At 43.6% G+C, this 21442-nt stretch overlaps 1 protein-coding gene across 1 annotated transcript in view; it reads left to right on the top strand.

The window, feature by feature from the left end:
- SPTLC1 (serine palmitoyltransferase long chain base subunit 1) overlaps positions 1-21442 on the top strand; it is a 38922-nt gene that overhangs the window by 2185 nt on the left and 15295 nt on the right. Inside the window, exons 2-6 of the mRNA XM_028748470.2 lie at positions 195-302; positions 5809-5903; positions 8397-8490; positions 10754-10826; positions 17187-17319. Of these exons, the coding sequence (XP_028604303.1) occupies positions 195-302; positions 5809-5903; positions 8397-8490; positions 10754-10826; positions 17187-17319 (503 nt within the window). The remainder of the gene's footprint in view (positions 1-194; positions 303-5808; positions 5904-8396; positions 8491-10753; positions 10827-17186; positions 17320-21442) is intronic.

The following is a 21442-nucleotide window of genomic DNA, read 5'->3' as shown; positions in this document are numbered from 1 at the left end:
AAGAGAATAAATCCAGCCTTTGTCCATTTTCTCTTTTGAAACCTTCCAATTGGGCAGTGCTGGGCTTCCTAGGCATTTCAGTCAGGTTTGGTTAAAACAGCAAAAAGTGGTGAATTTAACTTGTACACTTTTAAAGAGATGGCAAACTTAGAGAAATGATTAATGTGCAGCTGGTATTTTTGTTTACTTTCCAGGCTCCAACTTACCATCTTATTTTGGAAGGTATTCTAATCCTATGGATAATCAGACTTCTTTTCTCCAAGACGTACAAGCTTCAGGAGCGATCGGACCTCACACCTAAGGTTTGATGTTCCAAAATAGCCTCAATATGCTCTGACAAAAAACTAAAAGTCAATATGATTAATTGCTGTAATGCTGGAAATAAGCACTTCAGTCTAATCATCCTTTTTTTTTTAAAAAAAACATGTTTTTATTAAAGATTTTCTTGGGTTACAAAAGTACATACATCACCTCTATTTTCAGATCATAAAGTCCCTTTTACATATCAGTTATATTCGACGTGAAACTTTAATGTATACAATATAAGATTGGGGGAGAAGAGACGTAGGAAGAGAGAAGGGGGGGGGGGGGAGAAGAGGGGACTGTCTAATCATAGTTGTATATACAAGTGTGATTGTTTTTCTTAAAGTCTCCCAAAAACACACACAGCCCTGCTCGATTATGGACTGTGTTAAGTTAATTCGTATTACTAATGACTTGGCTCTAGAGAAGTATGATTGCATAAGCAGGGAGTTTGTGGCTGACAGACACACTGTGTGGGGTGCTGTTTAGGACACCCACAGCCCATGTTTTTCTCTGGCTCCAAGCCTGTTTAATAAGTTGTGGTATTTAGGGATGCTGTTTTGAAGAGTGATGTTGGTTTCTGTGTAGCAAAAAAAAAAAGTTCCTATGACGATAACTCTTTGAAAGTGGTGCTATGTGCTTACCTTGGCAAGTTCTATTGATCAGCTGATTGGCAGCACTTCTGTACCCAGGGCTTTGGAAGATCTAAAAGTCTGTTGATTGGTGGCACTTGCGAGGCCCAGTGCACATTACTTCCCAAAATCTAACAATCAGCTGATCAGCATTAGGAGTACACAGGTTGATTTCAAGCCATTATGTCATTGTGATGCAAGGTGATAGTCATGGCTGAGCCATGTTGGGTTGCAGAAGGGGAGGGGCTATAATGACAAGGCTGGCTGGATCCAGTTCCCCACCTGATTCCAAAGTTATTCTGAAAGCTGATTGCCCAGTTTAATAACCCTGTGTGTCGTACAGCAGTTTTCCACAGGAGAACAGATATGATTGCAATATGGCTGGAAAATGCTCTACCTTTTCTTTACTGATCCAGACGACTAGTTTCTTCACAGCTGTCACTCATAATGAAGTGGAGATGTAACTTGCTTTTTATTTTAAAATACGCTTAGTTCACCTTTCCAAGGGTCAAGGCAGCTAGCAACAGCAAAAAGTATCAGCCTTCCGAAGCAGATCATAACCACTACAGAAAGCAATCGTTTCACTATATCCAGCTCCCTTCAGTGGATTATTAGTTGGTAAAGCAAATATATTTGGAGCAGAGCCTGACTTGTGGACAGGGTCTCATAGGGAATGAGGTAGTCTTGGAGGGCCAGTCTATGATGGCTTTTAAAGAGTGGCAAACCTCTAGATTGGGACGCGGGTGGTGCTGTGGGTTAAACCACAGAGCCTAGGACTTGCCGATCAGAAGGTCAGCAGTTCAAATCCCCACAATGTTGCTCGGTCCCTGCTCCTGCCAACCTAGCAGTTCGTAAGCACGAAGTGCAAGTAGATAAATAGGTACCGCTCCAGCGGGAAGGTAAACGGTATTTCCGTGCACTGCTCTAGTTCGCCAGAAGGGGCTTAGTCATGGGGGCCACATGACCCGGAAGCTGTACGCCGGCTCCCTCGGCCAATAAAGCAAGATGAGCGCCGCAACCCCAGAGTTGGCCACGACTGGACCTAATGGTCGGGGTCTCTTTACATTTAACCTCTAGATCAGGCACATCCAACTCTAGAGACTGTGATCTACTCCCAGTAAAACAACACTGGGAGTGATCTACCCACTGTCATTTTTTTGGGAAGGAGAGACTACCAGGGTTGTTGAGAATGTTTTAATTCACTATTACTTAAGTCCGCAGCAATAGCTACCTACAACACTCAGTCAATGCATGACATGATAGCTTTCGCAGCTGCAGCGGCAACTGGACACAGCACCAGGGGACTGCACATAGGACACGACAGAGGAATACAGCGAGGGGGGCAGGCAGGGGAATATTCCATTCCCCTTTGTTTCATATTTGGTGATCGAATACGATCCCGCAATTCACCACGATAGCCTGGAGATCTACTTGTTGTTTGCTGTCGCCCGGTTGTACATGTCTACTCTAGATGTTTTTGGACTCCAGCTCAAAACAGCCCCCTGTTAGCATGGCAAAGGATGATGGGAGTTGTAGTTCAGCAACATCTAGAGGGCCCCATCCCTCTAGTAGTAGATGCTACTATGGTTGGGTCCATAGTCTTCTTACACACATTGGGCTGTGATTTGGTTTTCGTTTGACGGGGAGATTTGCGAGGCAGTATGCTTTTTCTCTCCTTTAACTGCATAAAGATCCCTTGCCAAAGGTCCATCTAGTCTTTCATCTGCTTCCAACAGTAGCCAGCCAGATATCTCTGGAAAGCTCACAAGCATGATACGAAGTTGACTTCAGTATAGAATGCTCAGGGGTAGCCTGCCTCTAATGTTAAGCATCCATTGTGAAATAATTGTTCACGATGCAGGTTTTTTTAAAAAACCATCTAATTTAGTGGTTATTACAATTTGTGGTATTAAATAGGTTGGAAAAGGTAGGGCATTTATGACTGCTTTGTGGTTAGTGAGATCTAGGGTACTGTAAATGCTATATTTATCTATCTTACTCATTTGAAAGCAGGAGTTAGCATTGAAATGGAAGGAACTAAAAGTACCTCAGAGATCCAATGATGTTTCTTAGCCCCTGGGAAGCTTCCATCTCTGCTTTTCCTTTAGTGTAATGAATAGTAATGACTACTTGCTCACAAGTGAGATGGGGCATTCTAAGCACAACTTGTGTTCACGTTATAGCAACAACAAAATGAATCATTTCCGCTTTCATAACTAGTTGCGTTTATTAAATCACATCCAAACCCTGGTTGTGTGCTCTTCTTTAATTAAGTTGTTTGTGCAATATATATCCAAATAGATCTGGAACAGATTATGTTTGACAACCAAGGTTTGAGAGTATTGCTTGGTTATAAGAAAACTTTGAAGCAGTTTGCAAAAATGTAAACTAAAACATTACAATTCTCAATAAACAGTTTAAAATAGGTATTTAAAAACATTCAAAAGGTTATTAAAATCAGCAGTAGATAAAAATACAAAACACACATAAGTTCTACATGCCAGGAGAGGCTTGCCTAAACAAAAATGTTTTCAGCAGGTGTTGGAAAAAGTATAACAAAGACACCCCCACTAAAATACAGATTTCTTACAAGTGTGGAGCAAATATTAAGTGGCCCACAGCCCCAACCAGTCAATTGGACATATATGGAGTAAAATGGTCCTGTAAGTAAACTGATTCCAAGCTGTTAAGGGCTTAATATACTAACACTTTGAACTTGGCTCGGTAGTGTATGGGCAACCAGTACAGAAATCTGAGTGGGCAAGATGTCTCTCCTGTCAGGGATGCGGGTGGTGCTGTGGTCTAAGCCAGTGTTTCCCAACCTTGGGTCTCCAGCTATTTTTGGACTACAACTCCCAACATCCCTAGCTAGCAAGACCAGTGGTCAGGGACGATGGGATTGTAGTCTGAAAACAGATGGAGACCAAAGGTTGGGAAACACTGAGCTAAACCACTGGGTCTCTTGGGCTTGCCGATCATAAGGCTGGCTGTTTGAATCCGTGTGATGAGGTGAGCTCCTGTTGCTCTGTCCCAGCTCCTGCCAACCTAGCAGTTCAAAAACAGTGTGGGTTAGGAACCTGTGGCCAAATGTTGATGGTGGCGCAGTGGTCTAAACCACTTTGGCTTGTTGATTGGAAGGTCAGCCGTTTGAATCCACGACTGGGTGAGCTCCCATTGCTCTGTCCCAGTTTCTGCTAACCTAGCAGTTCGAAAGTACTCCAGTGCAAGTAGATCAATAGGTACTGCTGCGGCAGGAAGGTGAGCACAGTTTCTGTGCGCTCTGGCATTCGTCATGGTGTCCTGTTGAGCCAGAAGCGGTTTAGTCATGCTGGCCACATTACCCGGAAAGCTGACTGTGGACAAGCGCCGGCTCCCTCGGCCTGAAAAGCAAGATGAGCGCTGCACCCTGTAGTCCAGGCGTGTCTAAAGTCCGTTTCGGGGGCCTAATCCGGCCCACCGGTTAATTTAATCTGGCCCCCGAAGCATTATATGTCCTGGGATAAAATCCTAAGAGAAGCTCAGCAACTTCAATCCTACAAAGCTCAACTACTTTGGTGTAAGATTGTAAAAAAAGCTCAACAGCTTTGGTCGGCCCTCACACACGTTCACTTCATCAAATCTGGCCCTCTTTGAAAAAAGTTTGGGCACCCCTGCCAAAGTTGATTTTGACTGGACTTAACCATCCAGGGGTCCTTTTTTACCTGTCAGCAACCATGCCGCAGTATTCTGCCCCACCTGCATTTTCCTGCTGCAAAGGAAGCCTCACATAGAGTGCATTGCAGTGATCCAGTCTTGATAGCACCAAAGCCTGAAGTGAAGCTGTCCCAGTTCAGGCATGATTTTAGCTGTCACACAGCTGATAAAAGGAATTCTAGCCACTGAAACGTCTTGGGCCGTCTGTGTCAGAGTTGGGTCAGGAGCACCCCTAAACAGCCTGCCTGCTCCTTTAGGGGGGAGTACAGACCCACCCAGGCCAGGCACTTGACCAGTTTCTCAGACACAAGAACCACTCACCCACAGTGTGTTGCCAGGATTCAAGTTCTGCTTACTTTCCCTCATCCATCCCACCACTGTATCCAGGCGGTACGTTGCCCTGAGGCCTTTTTGGCATAATAATAATAATAATAATAATAATAATAATAATAATAATAATTTATTTATACCCCGCCCATCTGTCTGGGTTTCCCCAGCCACTCTGGGCAGCTTCCAACAGAATATTAAAATACAATAGTATATTAAACATTAAAAGCTTCCCTGAACAGGGCTGCCTTCAGATGTCTTATAAAAGTCTGGTAGTCGTTTTTCTCTTTCACATCTGGTGGGAGGGTGTTCCACAGGGCGGGTGCCACTACCGAGAAGGCCCTCTGCCTGGTTCCCTGTAACGTGGCTTCTCGCAGCAAGTGAACTGCCAGAAGGCCCTCAGCACTGGACCTCAGTGTCCGGGCAGAACGATGGGGGTGGAGACGCTCCTTCAGGTATACTGGACAATGAATAAATAAAGGTGATAATAAAACCAATATTCAGGTGGGTGGACTTGCTTGGTGCATCTGTACAGAGACGTCTATTAATTTCATAATGATCCTTTTAATGTCTATATTGCTCTTGGAAAAACATGTTGTCAGCATAATCGTATGTTTTCCCAGCGCAAACAAATATGTGGCAATAGTTACAGTGCCAACTGGCATGCATAGAACATGAAATACATATGTGGATTAGAAAATGGGAAGCATATTAATATGAATGAATTACATTTTTGTATCCATTTAACTTACCAGACATGCGTGTAAAATCCATCTCCTTACATCAAAAATCTCTTCCTGATTTTCTCAATAAAATTATTAACAACCAATATTTTGGCTTCTTTCTGTTTTAGGAAAAGGAAGAATTGATTGAAGAATGGCAACCAGAACCACTTGTTCCTCCTGTATCCAAAGACCATCCAGCTCTCAACTACAATGTTGTTTCAGGGTAATCCTAGAATAAATCAATTTCATGTTTGACTAAACAGCCCAATCCCTTGCATGCTTACTTGAAAGTCAGTCCTCCTGACTTCAAAGGTGCTTGCTTCATATTTAAAGGTAAAGGTAAAGGTACCCCTGCCCATACGGGCCAGTCGTGTCCGACTCTAGGGTTGTGCGCCCATCTCACTTAAGAGGCCGGGGGCCAGCGCTGTCCAGAGACACTTCCGGGTCATGTGGCCAGCATGACAAAGCTGCATCTGCCGAGCCAGCGCAGCTCACGGAAACGCCGTTTACCTTCCCGCCAGTAAGCGGTCCCTATTTATCTACTTGCACCCAGGAGTGCTTTCGAACTGCTAGGTTGGCAGGCGCTGGGACCGAGCAACGGGAGCGCACCCCGCCGCGGGGATTCGAACCGCCGACCTTTCGATCGGCAAGTCCTAGGCACTGAGGCTTTTACCCACAGCGCCACCCGCGTCCCTATTGCTTCACAGTTAGTATGCTTAATATTGCAGCTTTGATTACTTTCAGGGGAAATCGTGATTTGTTCTCTTGCAGATTTTGATAACCAGGTTACAGAATGGATTGAACTTTTAGCTCACAACAAAATTTTGTAAAAAAAAAAACAAAACCTCATGAGGATGCTTGGTATCTGGTTCACTTAGTTAGCATTCAGCTGCTTAATTGATATTAGAGACTTGCCCGCTGACTTTTCAGAAGTGTTATTGTGAAAGCTTGTCAGATCTAAACTTTTCAAGCTGGGGAGATTTCAGTGGTTAAGAAATGGTTGCTGGCTTTTGTGCGCCTCTGAGAGTGAAAGCAAACCACAGTGTTAGCAATACCAAAGTGATATCTCTGGGATGCAACCCTGCTCAGTGTGTATGGGGGCCCTGGGCTGCCCAGACGACAAGACCCCACTCTCGGCCGCACTGATGTGGTCCAAACGAAAGGAAAGCAATATGTTTGGTACCAGCTTGGCTGCAGGAGTTGCCAGAAGGAGGCGGACAAGGTGCCATCCAACCACCTTAGGGACTCTAGATTTGTGTCGGGTTTACTCCTTCGCCTTTTCTTCTCCCAAAGATATCCTGCAAGGCAGCAGAGGTTTAGGATCAGAGTTTTCCTTCCCAAGTTGATGAGCCCCATCTGCCCCTCAGTTCCCTCTACAGCATGTGCAGAAACCGCCTTCTTGACCATTGAACCCACTATTTATTGGCCTCGTCCACTCAGTTTGCTGGAGCCTGTTTTCACATGCAGAGGAAGTCCCTAACTGACTAAGGGTCCCTAACTGACTAAGGACATTGGCTGCTCTCACCTGGTTTAGCCGGCCAGTCAAAGCCATTCCCAGGGTGTTGCTGCTGCCACATTCTGACAGCTCCTAGGAGCCGCTGGTGAGAGCTGAGTGCAGGTTGGGCACCAAATGTGGACAGACTGCCCCAGAAGGAGCCTAACGTGTCTCTCACCGCCCCTCCCCATACACCCCGGTTAAGAAGCAAAGCCTATAATGTTCTTGAATGCTAATGTTGACCCCAAAGTAGGTTATCCTAAAACTAGTAGTTAGGCATAAATATTTGTTTTCTATCTTGCATGTCCTGCAATAGTATTCAGTAATAAAATAAAAGAAAAAGATATTTGATCATTGAGGAAAGGTAAGAAACCTCGGCCCTGTATACCTGAAGGAGTGTCTCCACCCCCATCGTTCAGCCCGGACACTGAGGTCCAGCTCTGAGGGCCTTCTGGCGGTTCCCTCGCAGTGAGAAGTGAGGTCACAGGGAACCAGAGGGCCTTCTCAGTAGTGGCGCCCGCCCTGTGGAACGCCCTCCCTTCAGATGTGAAGGAAATAAGTAGCTATCTCATCTTTAAAAGACATCTGAAACAGCCCTGTTTTAATATTTAATGCTGTATTGTTTTTAACACTCAACTGGAAGCCACCCAGAGTGGCTGGGAAAACTCAGCCAGATGGGCGGTGTATAAATAAATTATTATTATTATTATTATTATTATTATTATTATTATTATTAAGCTCTGTTGAAGGCAAAGCAATCCCTAACTAGGGCAGTCTTAATTTCTGATTGTCATAAGGTAGTTCTGTGTTTCCCAAGATCCCTCTTAAATTTTCCTCCCCACTGCATATTCCAGAGTTTCAGATATGGGTTCTTGAAAGTAGTTAGAGTCTGAAAATGCCAAATTCTGTGCGAGATGAGTGCCACAACCCCATAGTCGCCTTTGACTGGACTTAACCATCCAGGAGTCCTTTACCTTACCTTCAAAGGCATGGTTTCATCAACAGGAATGCAGCTATTTGAAACATGATATAAATACTAAAAAAGGAATCCCCACACCACAAAGACTGTACAGTTTCCACCATTGCAATATGTATTTTCAAATTAGTTGTGCTTACAGTGTTGTGCAGAATTTTTAAAAGTGCTGTTCTCTTACCATGTGCCTGAAACAAAGTTAGGATTATTAGTAAGCTAAGAAAAGTTTGGTTTTCTTTTCTTTTCAGGCCTCCAATTCATAACATTGTCGTGAATGGCAAGGAATGCATAAACTTTGCATCATTTAATTTTCTTGGGCTTTTGGATAATGAAAGGGTCAAGGTAAGTGTCTGCACTGTTGCTCATCTGTAGGTATTGGCTCAGGTGTAACAATCCTGCCTTAATAATCTACGGTTTATTAAGCAGGGAGGGAGCATCCTGTCACTGTTGTATACTTTGCATACCAGATTCAGTTAGTGCTGTTTACTTTAAGCCATAGTTTAAAGTTCCCCAAAGGGGCAACTGCAGTTTAATCTTGAACTCAATACCACAGTTTTATAATACTGCTGTTCATACTGTGCTTGAAAAGTCTACATGAGAATCCTAGTCAAAATCTCCCTTTTAGGTGCCGAACCCCTGGCAAAAGACCTGCTTGGATTTAGAGATCTAAATAAATATATTCTTTCCAGTAGTACCTTAGAGACCAACTAAGTTTGTTATTGGTATGAGGTTTCGTGTGCATGCACACTTCTTCAGATACACGAAAGCTCATACCAATAACTAACTTAGTTGGTCTCTAAGATGCTACTGGAAGGATTTTTTTAATTTTGTTTTGACTACGGCAGACCAACAAGGCTACCTACCTGTAAATAAATACAGTATGCTTTCAAACCCTTGTCTAGCATCTTGTTTGTAGGGCAACTGTGTTGCATTCATCTGTACTCGCTGGGACACGAAAGTGCCAATACTAATACTGTTGAATGTCCCAAGGAATAGCTATTGAATGTCCCAAGGGGTAGCTCAGTAGCAGGGGTCGGCAACCTAAGGCCTATGGGCCACAAGCGGCCCATGGAGGTCGTTTAACCAACCCATGGACCCCCGCCGCCTGCCCGGCTGGCTTCTGTGCACCTCGCTAAATAGGACACGGAGCAGAGCAGGGACCGCCTTGTGCGACTCTGGCCGGCTTCCCATTGGCTGCAGGAAGCTCCTGCAACCAATGGGAAGCTGTGCACACCTCCTCTGCACTGGAAGGAGCGCCGGAAATAGCACGTGCATTTACGTACTCCAGCCCAGTCTGCGGGACTGCGATCCGGCCCAAGCCACAAAAACTTTGCCGACCCCTGCTCAGTAACATGAGATTCTTAATTTCAGGGTCATGGGTTTGTGCCCCTTGTTGAGCCAAAGATTCCTGCATTGCAGGGAGTTGGACTAGATGGTTCTCATCAGTGTTAGGATCTGGGATACAAAAGCTAGGAGCCACATTGCTCCTGGGGCTGGAATTGTACGTGCAAAAACAGAATGTCTAGATGCCACTTTTTTATTTATATAGGGATTTCTTTTTTAAAGATACTAAAAGTTTTCTGTTTTAAAAACCAGATTTTGGCACACATTTAATCCAGGCAGGTTTAATAACATGAGAGAAATAATAGCTTAGGAGGGATTTTTTAAATGCAGCTATGTAAGTGTCATAGCTACCTGGCAAGAGCAACAGAGGGGAATCCCATAAGGAGGACACTGCCCTTTCCAATAATAAGCAGCCTACCCACCAATTTCCCTACAGGAATATTTGTGGAAGAGAACCTGCTAGGGGAGATGCAAGTGATTCCTTGGAAACAGTACGGTGGGGGGAGATGATACAACAGGAAGCCCAAAAGCACTGATGCTTCCTGGTGCCTTTGCAGGCCCTCTTTGAAGGCAATCTGATATCCCTAGCCACATTATAAAGGGACATTATATTATCACACAAGCAGTGCTGTCTATGTTAAAGTGCCCAATACAGCAAGCAAAAGTATTTTGTAAGAAGTAGGTGCAGATAGAGCCTTTGAGAAAACATTTTGGGGAGGGGTTCAAGTCAGGTCAATTAAGAAAGGTGGGTGTTTTAAACTTTATCTTTTGATTTAAAATAAACAAAAATAATCCAGTAAAAACAAAAATGTAACCTGGTTGGGTTTTTTTAATCAAGTGTCCTGACTTAGCATTCTAAGATCAGCAGTTAATAATTTTTTAAACAAATTGGTATAAAACACCTGATTCTCCCAGCAGCATGGCAGGGGTGGGGGGGTGGAGAGAGACAGTCTTTTGCTGCTGCTCTGCAGGGGCGAATCAGGTGTTTTGCGAGGTAGAGTGGTAGTCTTTTCTGCCGCTGCACCCTGCAGACCAGCGGGCTGCAGCCAGGCCGGGGTGGAGATACCTTGACGCAATAGAGGCTCACAGACATCTCCGTCCAGTCGCAAAAGGTGGGTTGCCAGTGGCAAAATGCGACTGGAACAATAGCCGTATCCAATGCTGGTCCTCTTAGTCAATTTTGTGATTCTATGAATACTTTAGAAATCATTTCTTTTCTAACTGTACTTAACAACTCTTCTCCTGTTATGCTTATTCAAAGAATGCAGCCCAGAATTCTCTGACAAAATACGGTGTTGGCACCTGTGGCCCAAGGGGATTTTATGGAACCTTTGGTATGTATAACCTGTTTTTTTTCCAGTAGAGCATTAAAGGTAGCTAATTGAATGTTGACGTCACATAAAGGAATTGGGAGATGTCAACCAATGCTGACGTATTCCTCATTCAGATGAATTGTCATGTAAGCTTGTTTTTTTGCATAGTGTCATATACATGCACACACATGGAGTAATAGCAAGAGCACATGGTCCCTTTCCTGAGAAGCACACAATCTAGAGTTTGGCATGGGGAGGTGGCAGAAAGAAAGCTGCAACTGAGCATAAACAGAAAAGGAGTTTCCATTCAGTTCAGTTGCACATACTACAACTCAATCCTCCTTCTTCTTTGGTGAGTAAGATTGTCTTCCATGAACACAGTCTTAACAGTGAGTCCGTAAGTGACTGTGGAGGCCAATTCTGGATCCACACATCCTTCCACAGTGGGGACATAGGTTTCCGGACAGGAGTTGATCACAGTGGGGGTTTGCCAAGTGTGCCTTTCTCTTAGCATGTTTCTCCCTTTTGTCCTGAGTTTGAGTGTCTTCAAAGCCCATGACACCTTTGGTCAAGGCTATTCTCCAGTTGTAGCTCTTGCAGGCCAGTGTTTCCCAGTTGTCAGTGCTTATAATACATTTTTTAAAGATTTGCCTTGAGCCAGTCTTTAAATCTCTTTTGTTGACCACCAGCATTACACTTTCCATAGAGTAGTTGCTTTGGAAGACGAGATATATAGATATTTCTATAGATACACACAAACACAATACACATGTCTGCTCACGGAGTTTGAGGGGCTTTACTAGGTACAGAAAGGGAAACTAGGTACAGAATTGCATCAGTAGCAAATGAGAGCTTAAGAGGTTCTGCCAAAGACATCAGAGAAAAAGTGAGTTCACAGGAGGGATTTGAAGGGAAAGAGTAACTGCTGGAAAGTCCACATTTCTGTCTCCTTTGGGGGGGGGGCTGCTGCTGCTTAGAAGATATTTCCAAGACTGGAATTATCCACATGAGTTTGAGCAGGCCCCGCTAAAAAATCAGAAGCAGCTCTTTGTCTGCATCCAGAAGTACATCCATGGTTGCATACTCAGTCTTTTCAGAGAGTACTTTTCTGGGCAGTTTTGTACTTTTTGAGTGAAAAGAGATCACTTTTGCATCTTGTGAAAGTGACGCTACAATACTTAACAAAGTATTACAATTAGGATAAACTAGAGCCCAGTTGGATTGTAATGCTTAAAAGAAGCGAGAGGAATTCTCACTCAAAATTAAGCAAAATGCTTCTTTCCCCCCCAAATTTTTTTATTGGTTTTCACAATATTATAAACAAACAAACACACAAGACAAACACACAAGACAAACAAACAAGACATACATAAATTGTAGCCTTATTGAAAATTACAGTTATTAACTTTGTTAAGTGACTTCCTCGTTTTCCGTTGGTTGAATTTCATTGCAGGTCCTTTTAACGGTTTTCCAAATCCCAGTTTTTTTTGAAATTTAACTTAAACATTAACATCCTTAAATCTTCACCTTATAGAATTAAACATATTAATTCATCACTTAACATAAATAAAATCCTAAGCCCATTAAGTATCTGCAAGCTATTTCCAGTTAGTTTAACTTTACAAATTTAACTAAATAATCATTAAATTTATTCCATTCTTCCTTATACTCCTCCTCCTTCTGGTCGCGGACTCTTCCGAAAAATCCATCATCTTCATCTGCCATTCTTCTGTTGTTGGTAATTCTTGGGTTTTCCACTTTTTAGCTAACAAAATACGAGCAGCAGTTGTGGCATACAAAAATAATTTAACATCTTTCTTGGGCAATTCCAAACCTGTTATTCCAAGAAGAAAGGTCTCTGATTTCTTTATAAATGTATATTTCAACATTTTTTTCAATTCATTATAAATCTTTTCCCAAAACTCTTTCACCTTGGGACAGGTCCACCACATATGCTAAAAGGTTCCTTCCTTTTCTTTACATTTCCAACATATATTGTCACAATTATGATATATCTTTGCTAATTTTACAGGAGTCAAATACCATCTATACATCATTTTCATTATATTTTCCTTTAGCAAAGTACATGCGGTGAACTTGACCCCTTTCTTCCACAATCTTTCCCAATCCTCAAACATTATATTATGTCCTACATCTCTTGCCCAATCTATCATCACAGATTTAACTTGTTCATCTTTTGTATGCCACTCCAACACTAGCAAAGCAAAATGCTTCTTAATGCTCTAGAGCAGAGTTCCCCAACCTTGGGCCTCCAGCTGTTTTTGGACTACAACTCCCATCATCCCTCACTAGCAAGACCAGTGGTCAAGGATGATGGGAATTGTAGTCCAAAAACAGCTGGAGGCCCAAGGTTGGGGAACACTGCTCTAGAGCACTCATTGCCCTACAGATACAGAAACACAACTTTTTAACCATGCCAATGCAACATGATCCAGACAAAAGCAAGTTGGGCATAAATGTACTTATGATGGATGAGACACATATTCTCCTTGAAAGATTGACATCCAGGACCCTAGAGCTACTTCCACATTGGTCTGAGGGGCTGCTCAGATTTCCACTGGCAATCCTAGTCTTTGAATATTCTGTAATGCCAGTAGCAAGAAATAGGAACTGTGAAGCCTTTCGTTAAAGAATTCAGCTATTGCCTTGACATAATTTTTTAAAAGAATTCCTATGACTTGCCTCTGACCATTCTCAGACTGCCTCTGGCCACATCAACTGGACCTGAAGGCAGACCCATCTGGGCAGGACAGTTGCAACAGCATCCTAACTTCCATCTTTTCCCTGTGCTTCCCTTAAACTTTCCCAATCAGTTCCTGATTTTTTTTTTCCACAGCAGCAGCCTTCACACAATCTCTGCTTGCAATAGAAGTTGCAGCTTTTTCCAGGGTCATGAAACCATTACAGCCGATTATTTACAGAAGCTTCGTTAGATTCTCCAGTGTGTATCGGTTACAGAATCTATCTTGTTTGAGCAGAATACATTGCTGGATGATGCCTTCAGCTTGTTTCAAGAATGCTTCTTGGGATACACCCGCATGTATTCACAGCTTCTTTTCGCTGTTATTCAAATGTCATACAGGGATAATTGGCAGAGCTGAAGCAAAGACTAAATACTGAGCTTTCCAAAGAGGCCACGAGGGGGCAGTTTGATTTCTGGCCGAAACATCTTGAGCACTTGCGAACACAGTAATGTAGATATTGCCAACATACTATATCTGTGTGGTAATCAAGAGGTTTGGATTCAAACCTCAAGCGGAGGGTTTTTGTAATACAAATCCTGCTGTGAAGCTCCTAGTCTGCATTTAATCACAGAGTGAGGGTGTTTCACATTCCTCTCCTGTCTCTGCAGAGCGCTATAGAGACAGCAATGCAGTGAGCCTAAATGTTTTCCTTTATCTCCCCTGTATGACTTTCTGGTGGGAGTTGCTTAACTTGCTGGTGTTTTTACCTAGAGGATTGGGAATGGCTTCCAGGAAGCCACTTGGGACTGTTCAGGTTTCACAAGGCAAACTGTTCATCTTATCGTCGGCATTTTGGGCACTGTGATTTGATAGTTTACCATATGAGAACAATGTCTTCCATGCTCCTCCTTTTAATCATTTCAGTGGTGGTGCTAGAATTCTCTTACCTTCCTTGTTAGTGGAAGATTGTGGCGAAACACTATCCATGACCATAACTGATGATGTTTTGACTAGATTCCCATCTAGATATCCTGACTACTTAACTTTAAAGCCATGTGGTTTTCAGTATGGTGAAAGACTTCTTACTCTGAAGGTTTGGCTGTTCTTTCCAGTGTATGTGTCATCTTCTCAGGCTCCTGCTTAATACCTAGGGTGCATAGGAATACGAGAAGAGAAAGGTTTACGCCCTGCCCCTTTCCCTTGGATTTTAACAGCAGATTCTCTTAGGAATGTTGGTCACTAAATTGGGTCCAAACTGCCCCCCTCCCGATGTGATAATGAGAGATTTTGAGCTGGAAAAGTTGGGAGATGAGGTTCCTTAATTTGGCCTGTTACCAGTTCCCCAGTCTCTCTGATCCTGGCAACTTTCTTTATATTGAAAGGAGATGGTCTGAACTAATAGGTTTCATCCTATCAGTCTCTCAGGATGCTGGCACCGGCTCCCGGCTGGTTGCCTAGGAAAGTATAAAGACAAGGAAAAGTTTATTGCTTTCCTTTTTTATTTCAATCTTTACAGAGAGAGGCTATAGACCCCAGCCTCTTGGATAATGGTGTTGTCCTGAGTGAATCTTCACCCCCCAAATCTCTCCCACTTTTTCATTCGTTGTTCTCAACATCTCTGCGAGTGCTGCTACATGCCCTCTGTCTTTGAGCTCTTTGCTCTCCCACTTTTAAGGCTCGCCGGGTTCTGGAAGATGGAGGGTCTGCAATGCTTTCTAATGACAACGTGTTTGCCGAGTGTTGTTCTGGCTCTCCCATGATTTCCCAACTTTCCCCCTCATCTGCCTCTGAGCTGTGACCTTCCTCAAACCCCTGTTGTAAATCTGTACTGTCTTCTTCCTCCTCCTCCCTGGAAGGGTCAGGATGGGGAGGTGGTCTCCACCATTTCTCCTCTGCCCTGACACAGACACAGTGGCCACTCCTGGAGGGCTCTCATGACGCTCAGTAAAACTTTCTTCCCCGCCACTTGTCCTTGGAGAAATAGATACCCCATTCCTTGCAGTGCTTGCTTGTGCTGCCTTAAACCACTTAGAAGCCATTTTACCATGTAAGCGGTATAAAGGTAAAGGAACCCCTGACCATTAGGTCCAGTTGTGGACGACTCTGGGGTTGCGGCGCTCATCTTGCTTTATTGGCCAAGAGAGCCGGCGTACAGCTTCCGGGTCATGTGGCCAGCATGGCTAAGCCGCTTCTGGCGAACCAGAGCAGCACATAGAAATGCCATTTACCTTCCCGCCAGAGCGGTACCTATTTATCTACTGCATGCTTTTGAACTGCTAGGTTGGCAGGAGCAGGGACCGAGCAACGGGAGCTCACCCCGTCACGGGGATTCGAACTGCCGACCTTCTGATCAGCAAGCCCTAGGCTCTGTGGTTTAACCCACAGTGCCACCCATGTCCCTATGTAAGCGGTGTATACGTAAACAAAACAATGAGCTTGCTATCCTTTTTCATATTTGATGGAAGATGGGTGGGAGAAAGTAGAAATATTGGGCTCTGTGGCACTCATTTGTGCACACTATAGTCACTCGTGCTACGCTGGATTGAGCCCCTCCAGCAACCACCCCCAAAATGAGATGGATCTTAATTCACGTTTTTCACCATGGTTGAAATTATATTTGGGGACAACGGTTAATTCTTCTTAAATGGATGGATCTTGCTGGGTTGTGTGTGTAATAAAGGTGAGCCCACTCGCAGCATATGAATCGATGGTTAGCTTGACCCAACAACACCACACACACTGCAGTCAACTGTAGGTGACCATCCATGCCTTGGGCCCCCAACCGCTCTCAATGCCAACGAAAACTGATAAAGGAATAGAAAGAGAACCTACCCACGTGACGCTGACACACAAACCTTGCACATATACCATGTAAAACAATGAAAGTTTACTACCTCCCTTCTCCCCCACCCTTGTATGCAATATGCAATATTAAAGTCTCACTGATCTGCAGAAAGAACTTTAGAATCTGAAAATAGAAGTGATGTATGTACTTTGGTAACCCCAGGAAATATTCAATAAAAACATTTTAAAAATGATAATGGATGAATCTGTAAAATAGTGCTCAGTAAGTGATAGATGCAAATGTTTCATTCGAAATGAGGGACGTTAAGAAAATGAGGAGTTGGGGAGGAGTAGGAAGGTAGGGTATGAGAGAAGGCAAACAAAAAACTGGAAAAATGCAAGATAGGAATAAGTGTCAGGAGAAGAGATTTAACTCCACTGATTGCTTTGTTGGTTTATCGAGCCTGAAAACTGCTTGGGGAATTCCACTTGGAATGCACTATGTTAATATAGAGCTAAGATAATTACCCCTTAGCTTTCTAAACAAGCCTCTGAAACTTGGCAGTGTTGATTCCCTCTGTTTCTAGTTTCCCAACAACAGACACGTTTTGGTATTCGTTTCTGGAATATTTCTGACAGGTATCTGAGTGTGGCTTGCTTACTTTTACTCACAAAACATAAGTGCCCTTTTAAGGTAATGCAGTCAAACACTCAGATGAGTTACTTTGCACCTGGTTAGAATGACAGGATTGTCAGCCTGTACTGGTTCCCTTTGTGTGTGTGTGTGTGAAGGAGAAAATAACCTGGGCAAAGTTGAATAGATTTTCGTGCTGTTAATGACTTTGCATCTTTGTATGACTTTTCTAAAATATAAACTACCCTTCTCAAACAGATGTACATCTGGAACTGGAGGAACGACTTGCCAAATTTATGAGGACCGAGGAAGCAATCATATATTCCTATGGATTTGCTACAATTGCCAGTGCTATTCCTGCCTATTCAAAACGAGGAGACATTGTTTTTGTGTACGTAATCTTCACTTTTTCTATATTACAGTGGACCCTCCGGATACAAACTTAATTTGTTCCGGGGGTCTGTTTGCACCCCAAAAATTATGTAATTAGAGACGCGCTTCTGCGCATGCGCAAGGCACGCAGAGCGCTTGTGCGTGGGGCGAAACCCGGAAGTATACACTTCTGGGTTTGCCGTGGCTGTAACCCAAAGATTCTGTATCCAGAGGGATACGTAAGTAGAGGTACGACTGTACGTGGGACTTTCTGAAGAGGCTCCTTCAGAACCTCTGTAGTATTTCTTCTCCTCTCTGTAAGGTTGAGGTTCTTCATAGCAAAATCCACTTGTTTCTAGGTACCATATTCCACAAAGGGTAAAAATCTTAGAGCCAGTTTACACTCTCTCTATCAAAAGAGGAATCCCTACCAACCTAGACTGTGTGTTCGTGAGCAAGGAACATTCCAGTTGATAGCAATTCCTGGAACTGCAGCACTTGGAGGTGGGGGGAGTGCCAATGCAGATGTGGCTATTTCTATCCTGTGACTTGCCTTATTCACCTAATTTTCTTCCTTCAAATGCAAGAATCATAGAATCCTGTGTGTGGTAGTTAACCCCACTACTACTACTATTACTACATCATCATCATCATAAAACAATAATTTTATTGTTTAAACCCGCCTATCTGGCTTAACAACAACATTAATTTTATCATTTATACCCCGCCCATCTGGCTTGGTTCTCCCAGCAATTCTGGGTGGCCTACAGCACATAAAAAATGGTAAAATATTAGACATTAAAAATTTCCTGATTCAGGGTTGCCTTCAGATGTCTTCTAAAAGTCAGATAGTTGTTTATTTCCTTGACATCTGATGGGAGGGCATTCCACAGGGCAGGCGCCACAAGGCCCTCTGCCTGTTCCCTGCAACCTCACTTGTCGCAATGAGGGAACCGTCAGGAGGCCCTCAGAGCTGGATCTCAGTGTCTGGGCTGAACAATGGTGGTGGAGACGCTACTTCAGGTCTACTGGACTGAGGCCATTTAGGGCTTTAATGGTCAGTACCAACACTTTGAATTGTGCTCAGAAATGTATTAGGAGCCAGTGAAGATGCTTTAGGACCAGTGTTATATGGTCTCGGCGGCCACTCCCAGTCACCAGTCTAGCTGCCTCATTCTGGATTAGTTGTAGTTTCCGAGTCACCTTCAAAGGTAACCCCATATAGAGCACATTGTAGTAGTCCAAGCAGGAGATAACCAGAGAGAATCGGTTTAAACTAAAACAGAACTTATTCTTCGTGCTTGAACCACTTCAACTCGAACCCTTTTCAAACAAATTTGTCTTGGTGGTCTTATAACAGTTGTGCATGTTTGAGGTTTGGTTGAGCCTTTGGGGAAGAGATTTCCAAACTGGGCTAGAGTACAGTAAGGTGGCCAGTGAATATATGCATTGCGTGCCTTCCTCGTGCAGTCTCTACCAATGGCTTACAAATGCAAAACTGCTTGGAGGAAGAAGCCTATGAGCTGGGCTGTAGATGGCGGCATCTCATATACCTGATAGGGACAATCTCCCCTGTTGTAGTGACACTTTTCCCAGCTGTTGCAATCCGGGATTTGTTGCCAGCAATCTGTGTACACCCAAGTTAACCATAGATATTTCTCTCAAAGGGACAACCTACAAGCCGTTGCTTCTGGTTACCAGCTCTTAGTGGGTTCTGTGGTCTGTTTTAGTGAACATGCATTATGAGCTATCAATCTCAATTGTTTAAAAATGAGATTAACTGGGACAGTTATAAAAGCGCTTTAATAGGCCTTCTCCTAGAAGAAGGGCTGAACGTGATTGTTAGGAAAGTGGCTATGCACAATTTTTCAGCCCCAGTGTAGGATCGCTTATATGATCTTGTCATTTTCAAAGCTGTCTCTTGATACCATTTTAAATGCCTATTAAGGGGTAGTTTTAATTGCTTATGAAATGCTTTCAAAATGACTACTTGGTTTTAACGATCAATTGCTGCTTCAGAATAAACTCTTTAAAAATTGCTAGCAGCTGTTGAAACGTTTCGTCAGTATCCCCCATAGGTTACAGCCAAGCAAAGAAATGCACTTGATGAGTGGTTGGAATGAATTTACTTAATGTCAGACAAAAATCTCCTCTAGAGCACTCTTACGGAGCTTGTGCTTGTTATGTGTTAGTTGATACTAACTGAAATCGTGTGTGTGCGTGTGTAAATCTCATTGAACTCAATGAGACATTCCCAGATAAATGTTTCTGCAGCATAAGTAGTCAGATTTTTTCCCTTTCCATTTTCCCCCCACGTAACCTATGAACTGAGTGAGTTCAATGGCTAGGAATTACCTAGCCCTGGCAGTTTTCTCCTTATTAATATACTAAAAGGTAAAGGTAAAGGTACCCCTGCCCGTACGGGCCAGTCTTGACAGACTCTAGGGTTGTGCGCCCATCTCACTTAAGAGGCCGGGAGCCAGCGCTGTCCGAAGACACTTCCGGGTCACGTGGCCAGCGTGACAAGCTGCATCTGGCGAGCCAGCGCAGCACACGGAAACGCCGTTTACCTTCCCGCTAGTAAGCGGTCCCTATTTATCTACTTGCACCCGGGGGTGCTTTCGAACTGCTAGGTTGGCAGGCGCTGAGACCGAGCAACGGGAGCGCACCCCGCCGCGGGGATTCGAACCGCCGACCTTGCGATCGGCAAGCCCTAGGCGCTGAGGCTTTTACCCACAGCGCCACCCACGCCCTATTAATATACTAGCTTCCTTTTAAAAAAAAAATTATTGAAGGTGGCAAGCAAACTTTTAAAAAAATTTAAAACAATGAATAAAAGAACATTAAAATAGCCTTTATGTTTAAAATTACAATTAAGAGATTATGAGCAGTGTAATCAAATAACTAATTCAAGGAGTAATGCCTAAAGATGTCTGTGGTCCCCCTGCCCCAGTCCTAATGTCTTAGCTGCTCTTCAGAAGACAAGCTCAGTTTGAGCCTTTTGGAAGGATGTGGTTATCTTGCCATCAGCTCAGAAAATTTTCTGTCCACGTTTCAAACCCATGGAGCTAATCTCTGGGGTTAGGCAGATTCATATGGGTGGAGATAGTTGGTGCTCTGTTCCCAGGCTAAATAGGGCTCTAAAGTTCAAAACCATGGAATCCTATCCAAAACTAATAAAAATGACTGAAAAAACAAACCATAAAACCCTGATACATGTTCCATCTTCACTAGGTACCAGTTTGTCGCTGGGCTCAGTTTTAGGTGTTGTCTATAGACCTACTGACTGGAGTTTGAGTTGAGTATAGAAACAAATAGGTAGACAGTTCAGATGATGCAGTATTGCAGTTTTATGCTGCAAACTGCTATCTCCTGTCAGCGCTGGGCCAGAGGGATTGTGGTCTATTTGAAGTTTTTGCTCTGCCATCAAAGGCAGCCCTAACATAGTGTTACAATGATCGGCTAGAAGTGACTAGGATATGTCTGAGTCTGGTTTCTGAGATAAGGGCACAGCAGCTCCACTAGCCAGATCTGGCAAAAGGCAGCCGTAACCACTTCTGCTATCTGAACATCCTTAAGCAAGGCTTTACCTAAGAGCACTGCCAAGCTGCAAACCAGATTTCTTTTTTTAAAGAGGAACGCCTCTCCCAAACCTCTTCCAGGCTGCCAGAATGTCCATCTAGCAGCACCTCTGCCTTGTCTGGATTAAGCTTCAGTTTGTTCACCTTAATCTACTCCAAAACTCACCAGTTTAGAACTTCCATTGCATCAAAAGATGGAAATGAAAGCTAGCATCCTGTTTTGGCGACTGTAACCCTGGTTTAAGGAGCCATTTGGCAACTAGCTTATATATCAATGAGTTTCTAACACTGATTGGGTTGTTCATTTGCCATGGAGTATGACTGGCCATGTGCCTGAAAGTCAGTGTGATGGGATGATGAGCTGCTTGTGCGTAAAATCCTAGTCCCTCAGAGTTTGCCCAAGTCAGCAAACCTCTGTCTATAACGGAGCCCCTTAAGCATGGCTCCGTCAGTCGCTGGCAGAGTCCGACAGTGGGCGCCTACGGAATCTCTTCCAACATAAAAGCTCCTTAACGGAAACGCGTCTTCTGGACTCTCGGCACGACAGTTTCCGGCGAGGAG

The sequence above is a fragment of the Podarcis muralis genome, chromosome 11, assembly GCF_964188315.1.
Source record: "Podarcis muralis chromosome 11, rPodMur119.hap1.1, whole genome shotgun sequence".
NCBI lineage: Eukaryota > Metazoa > Chordata > Lepidosauria > Squamata > Lacertidae > Podarcis > Podarcis muralis.
The sequence above is the reverse complement of the archived record's forward strand: the minus strand, read 5'-3'. Positions and strand labels throughout refer to the sequence as shown.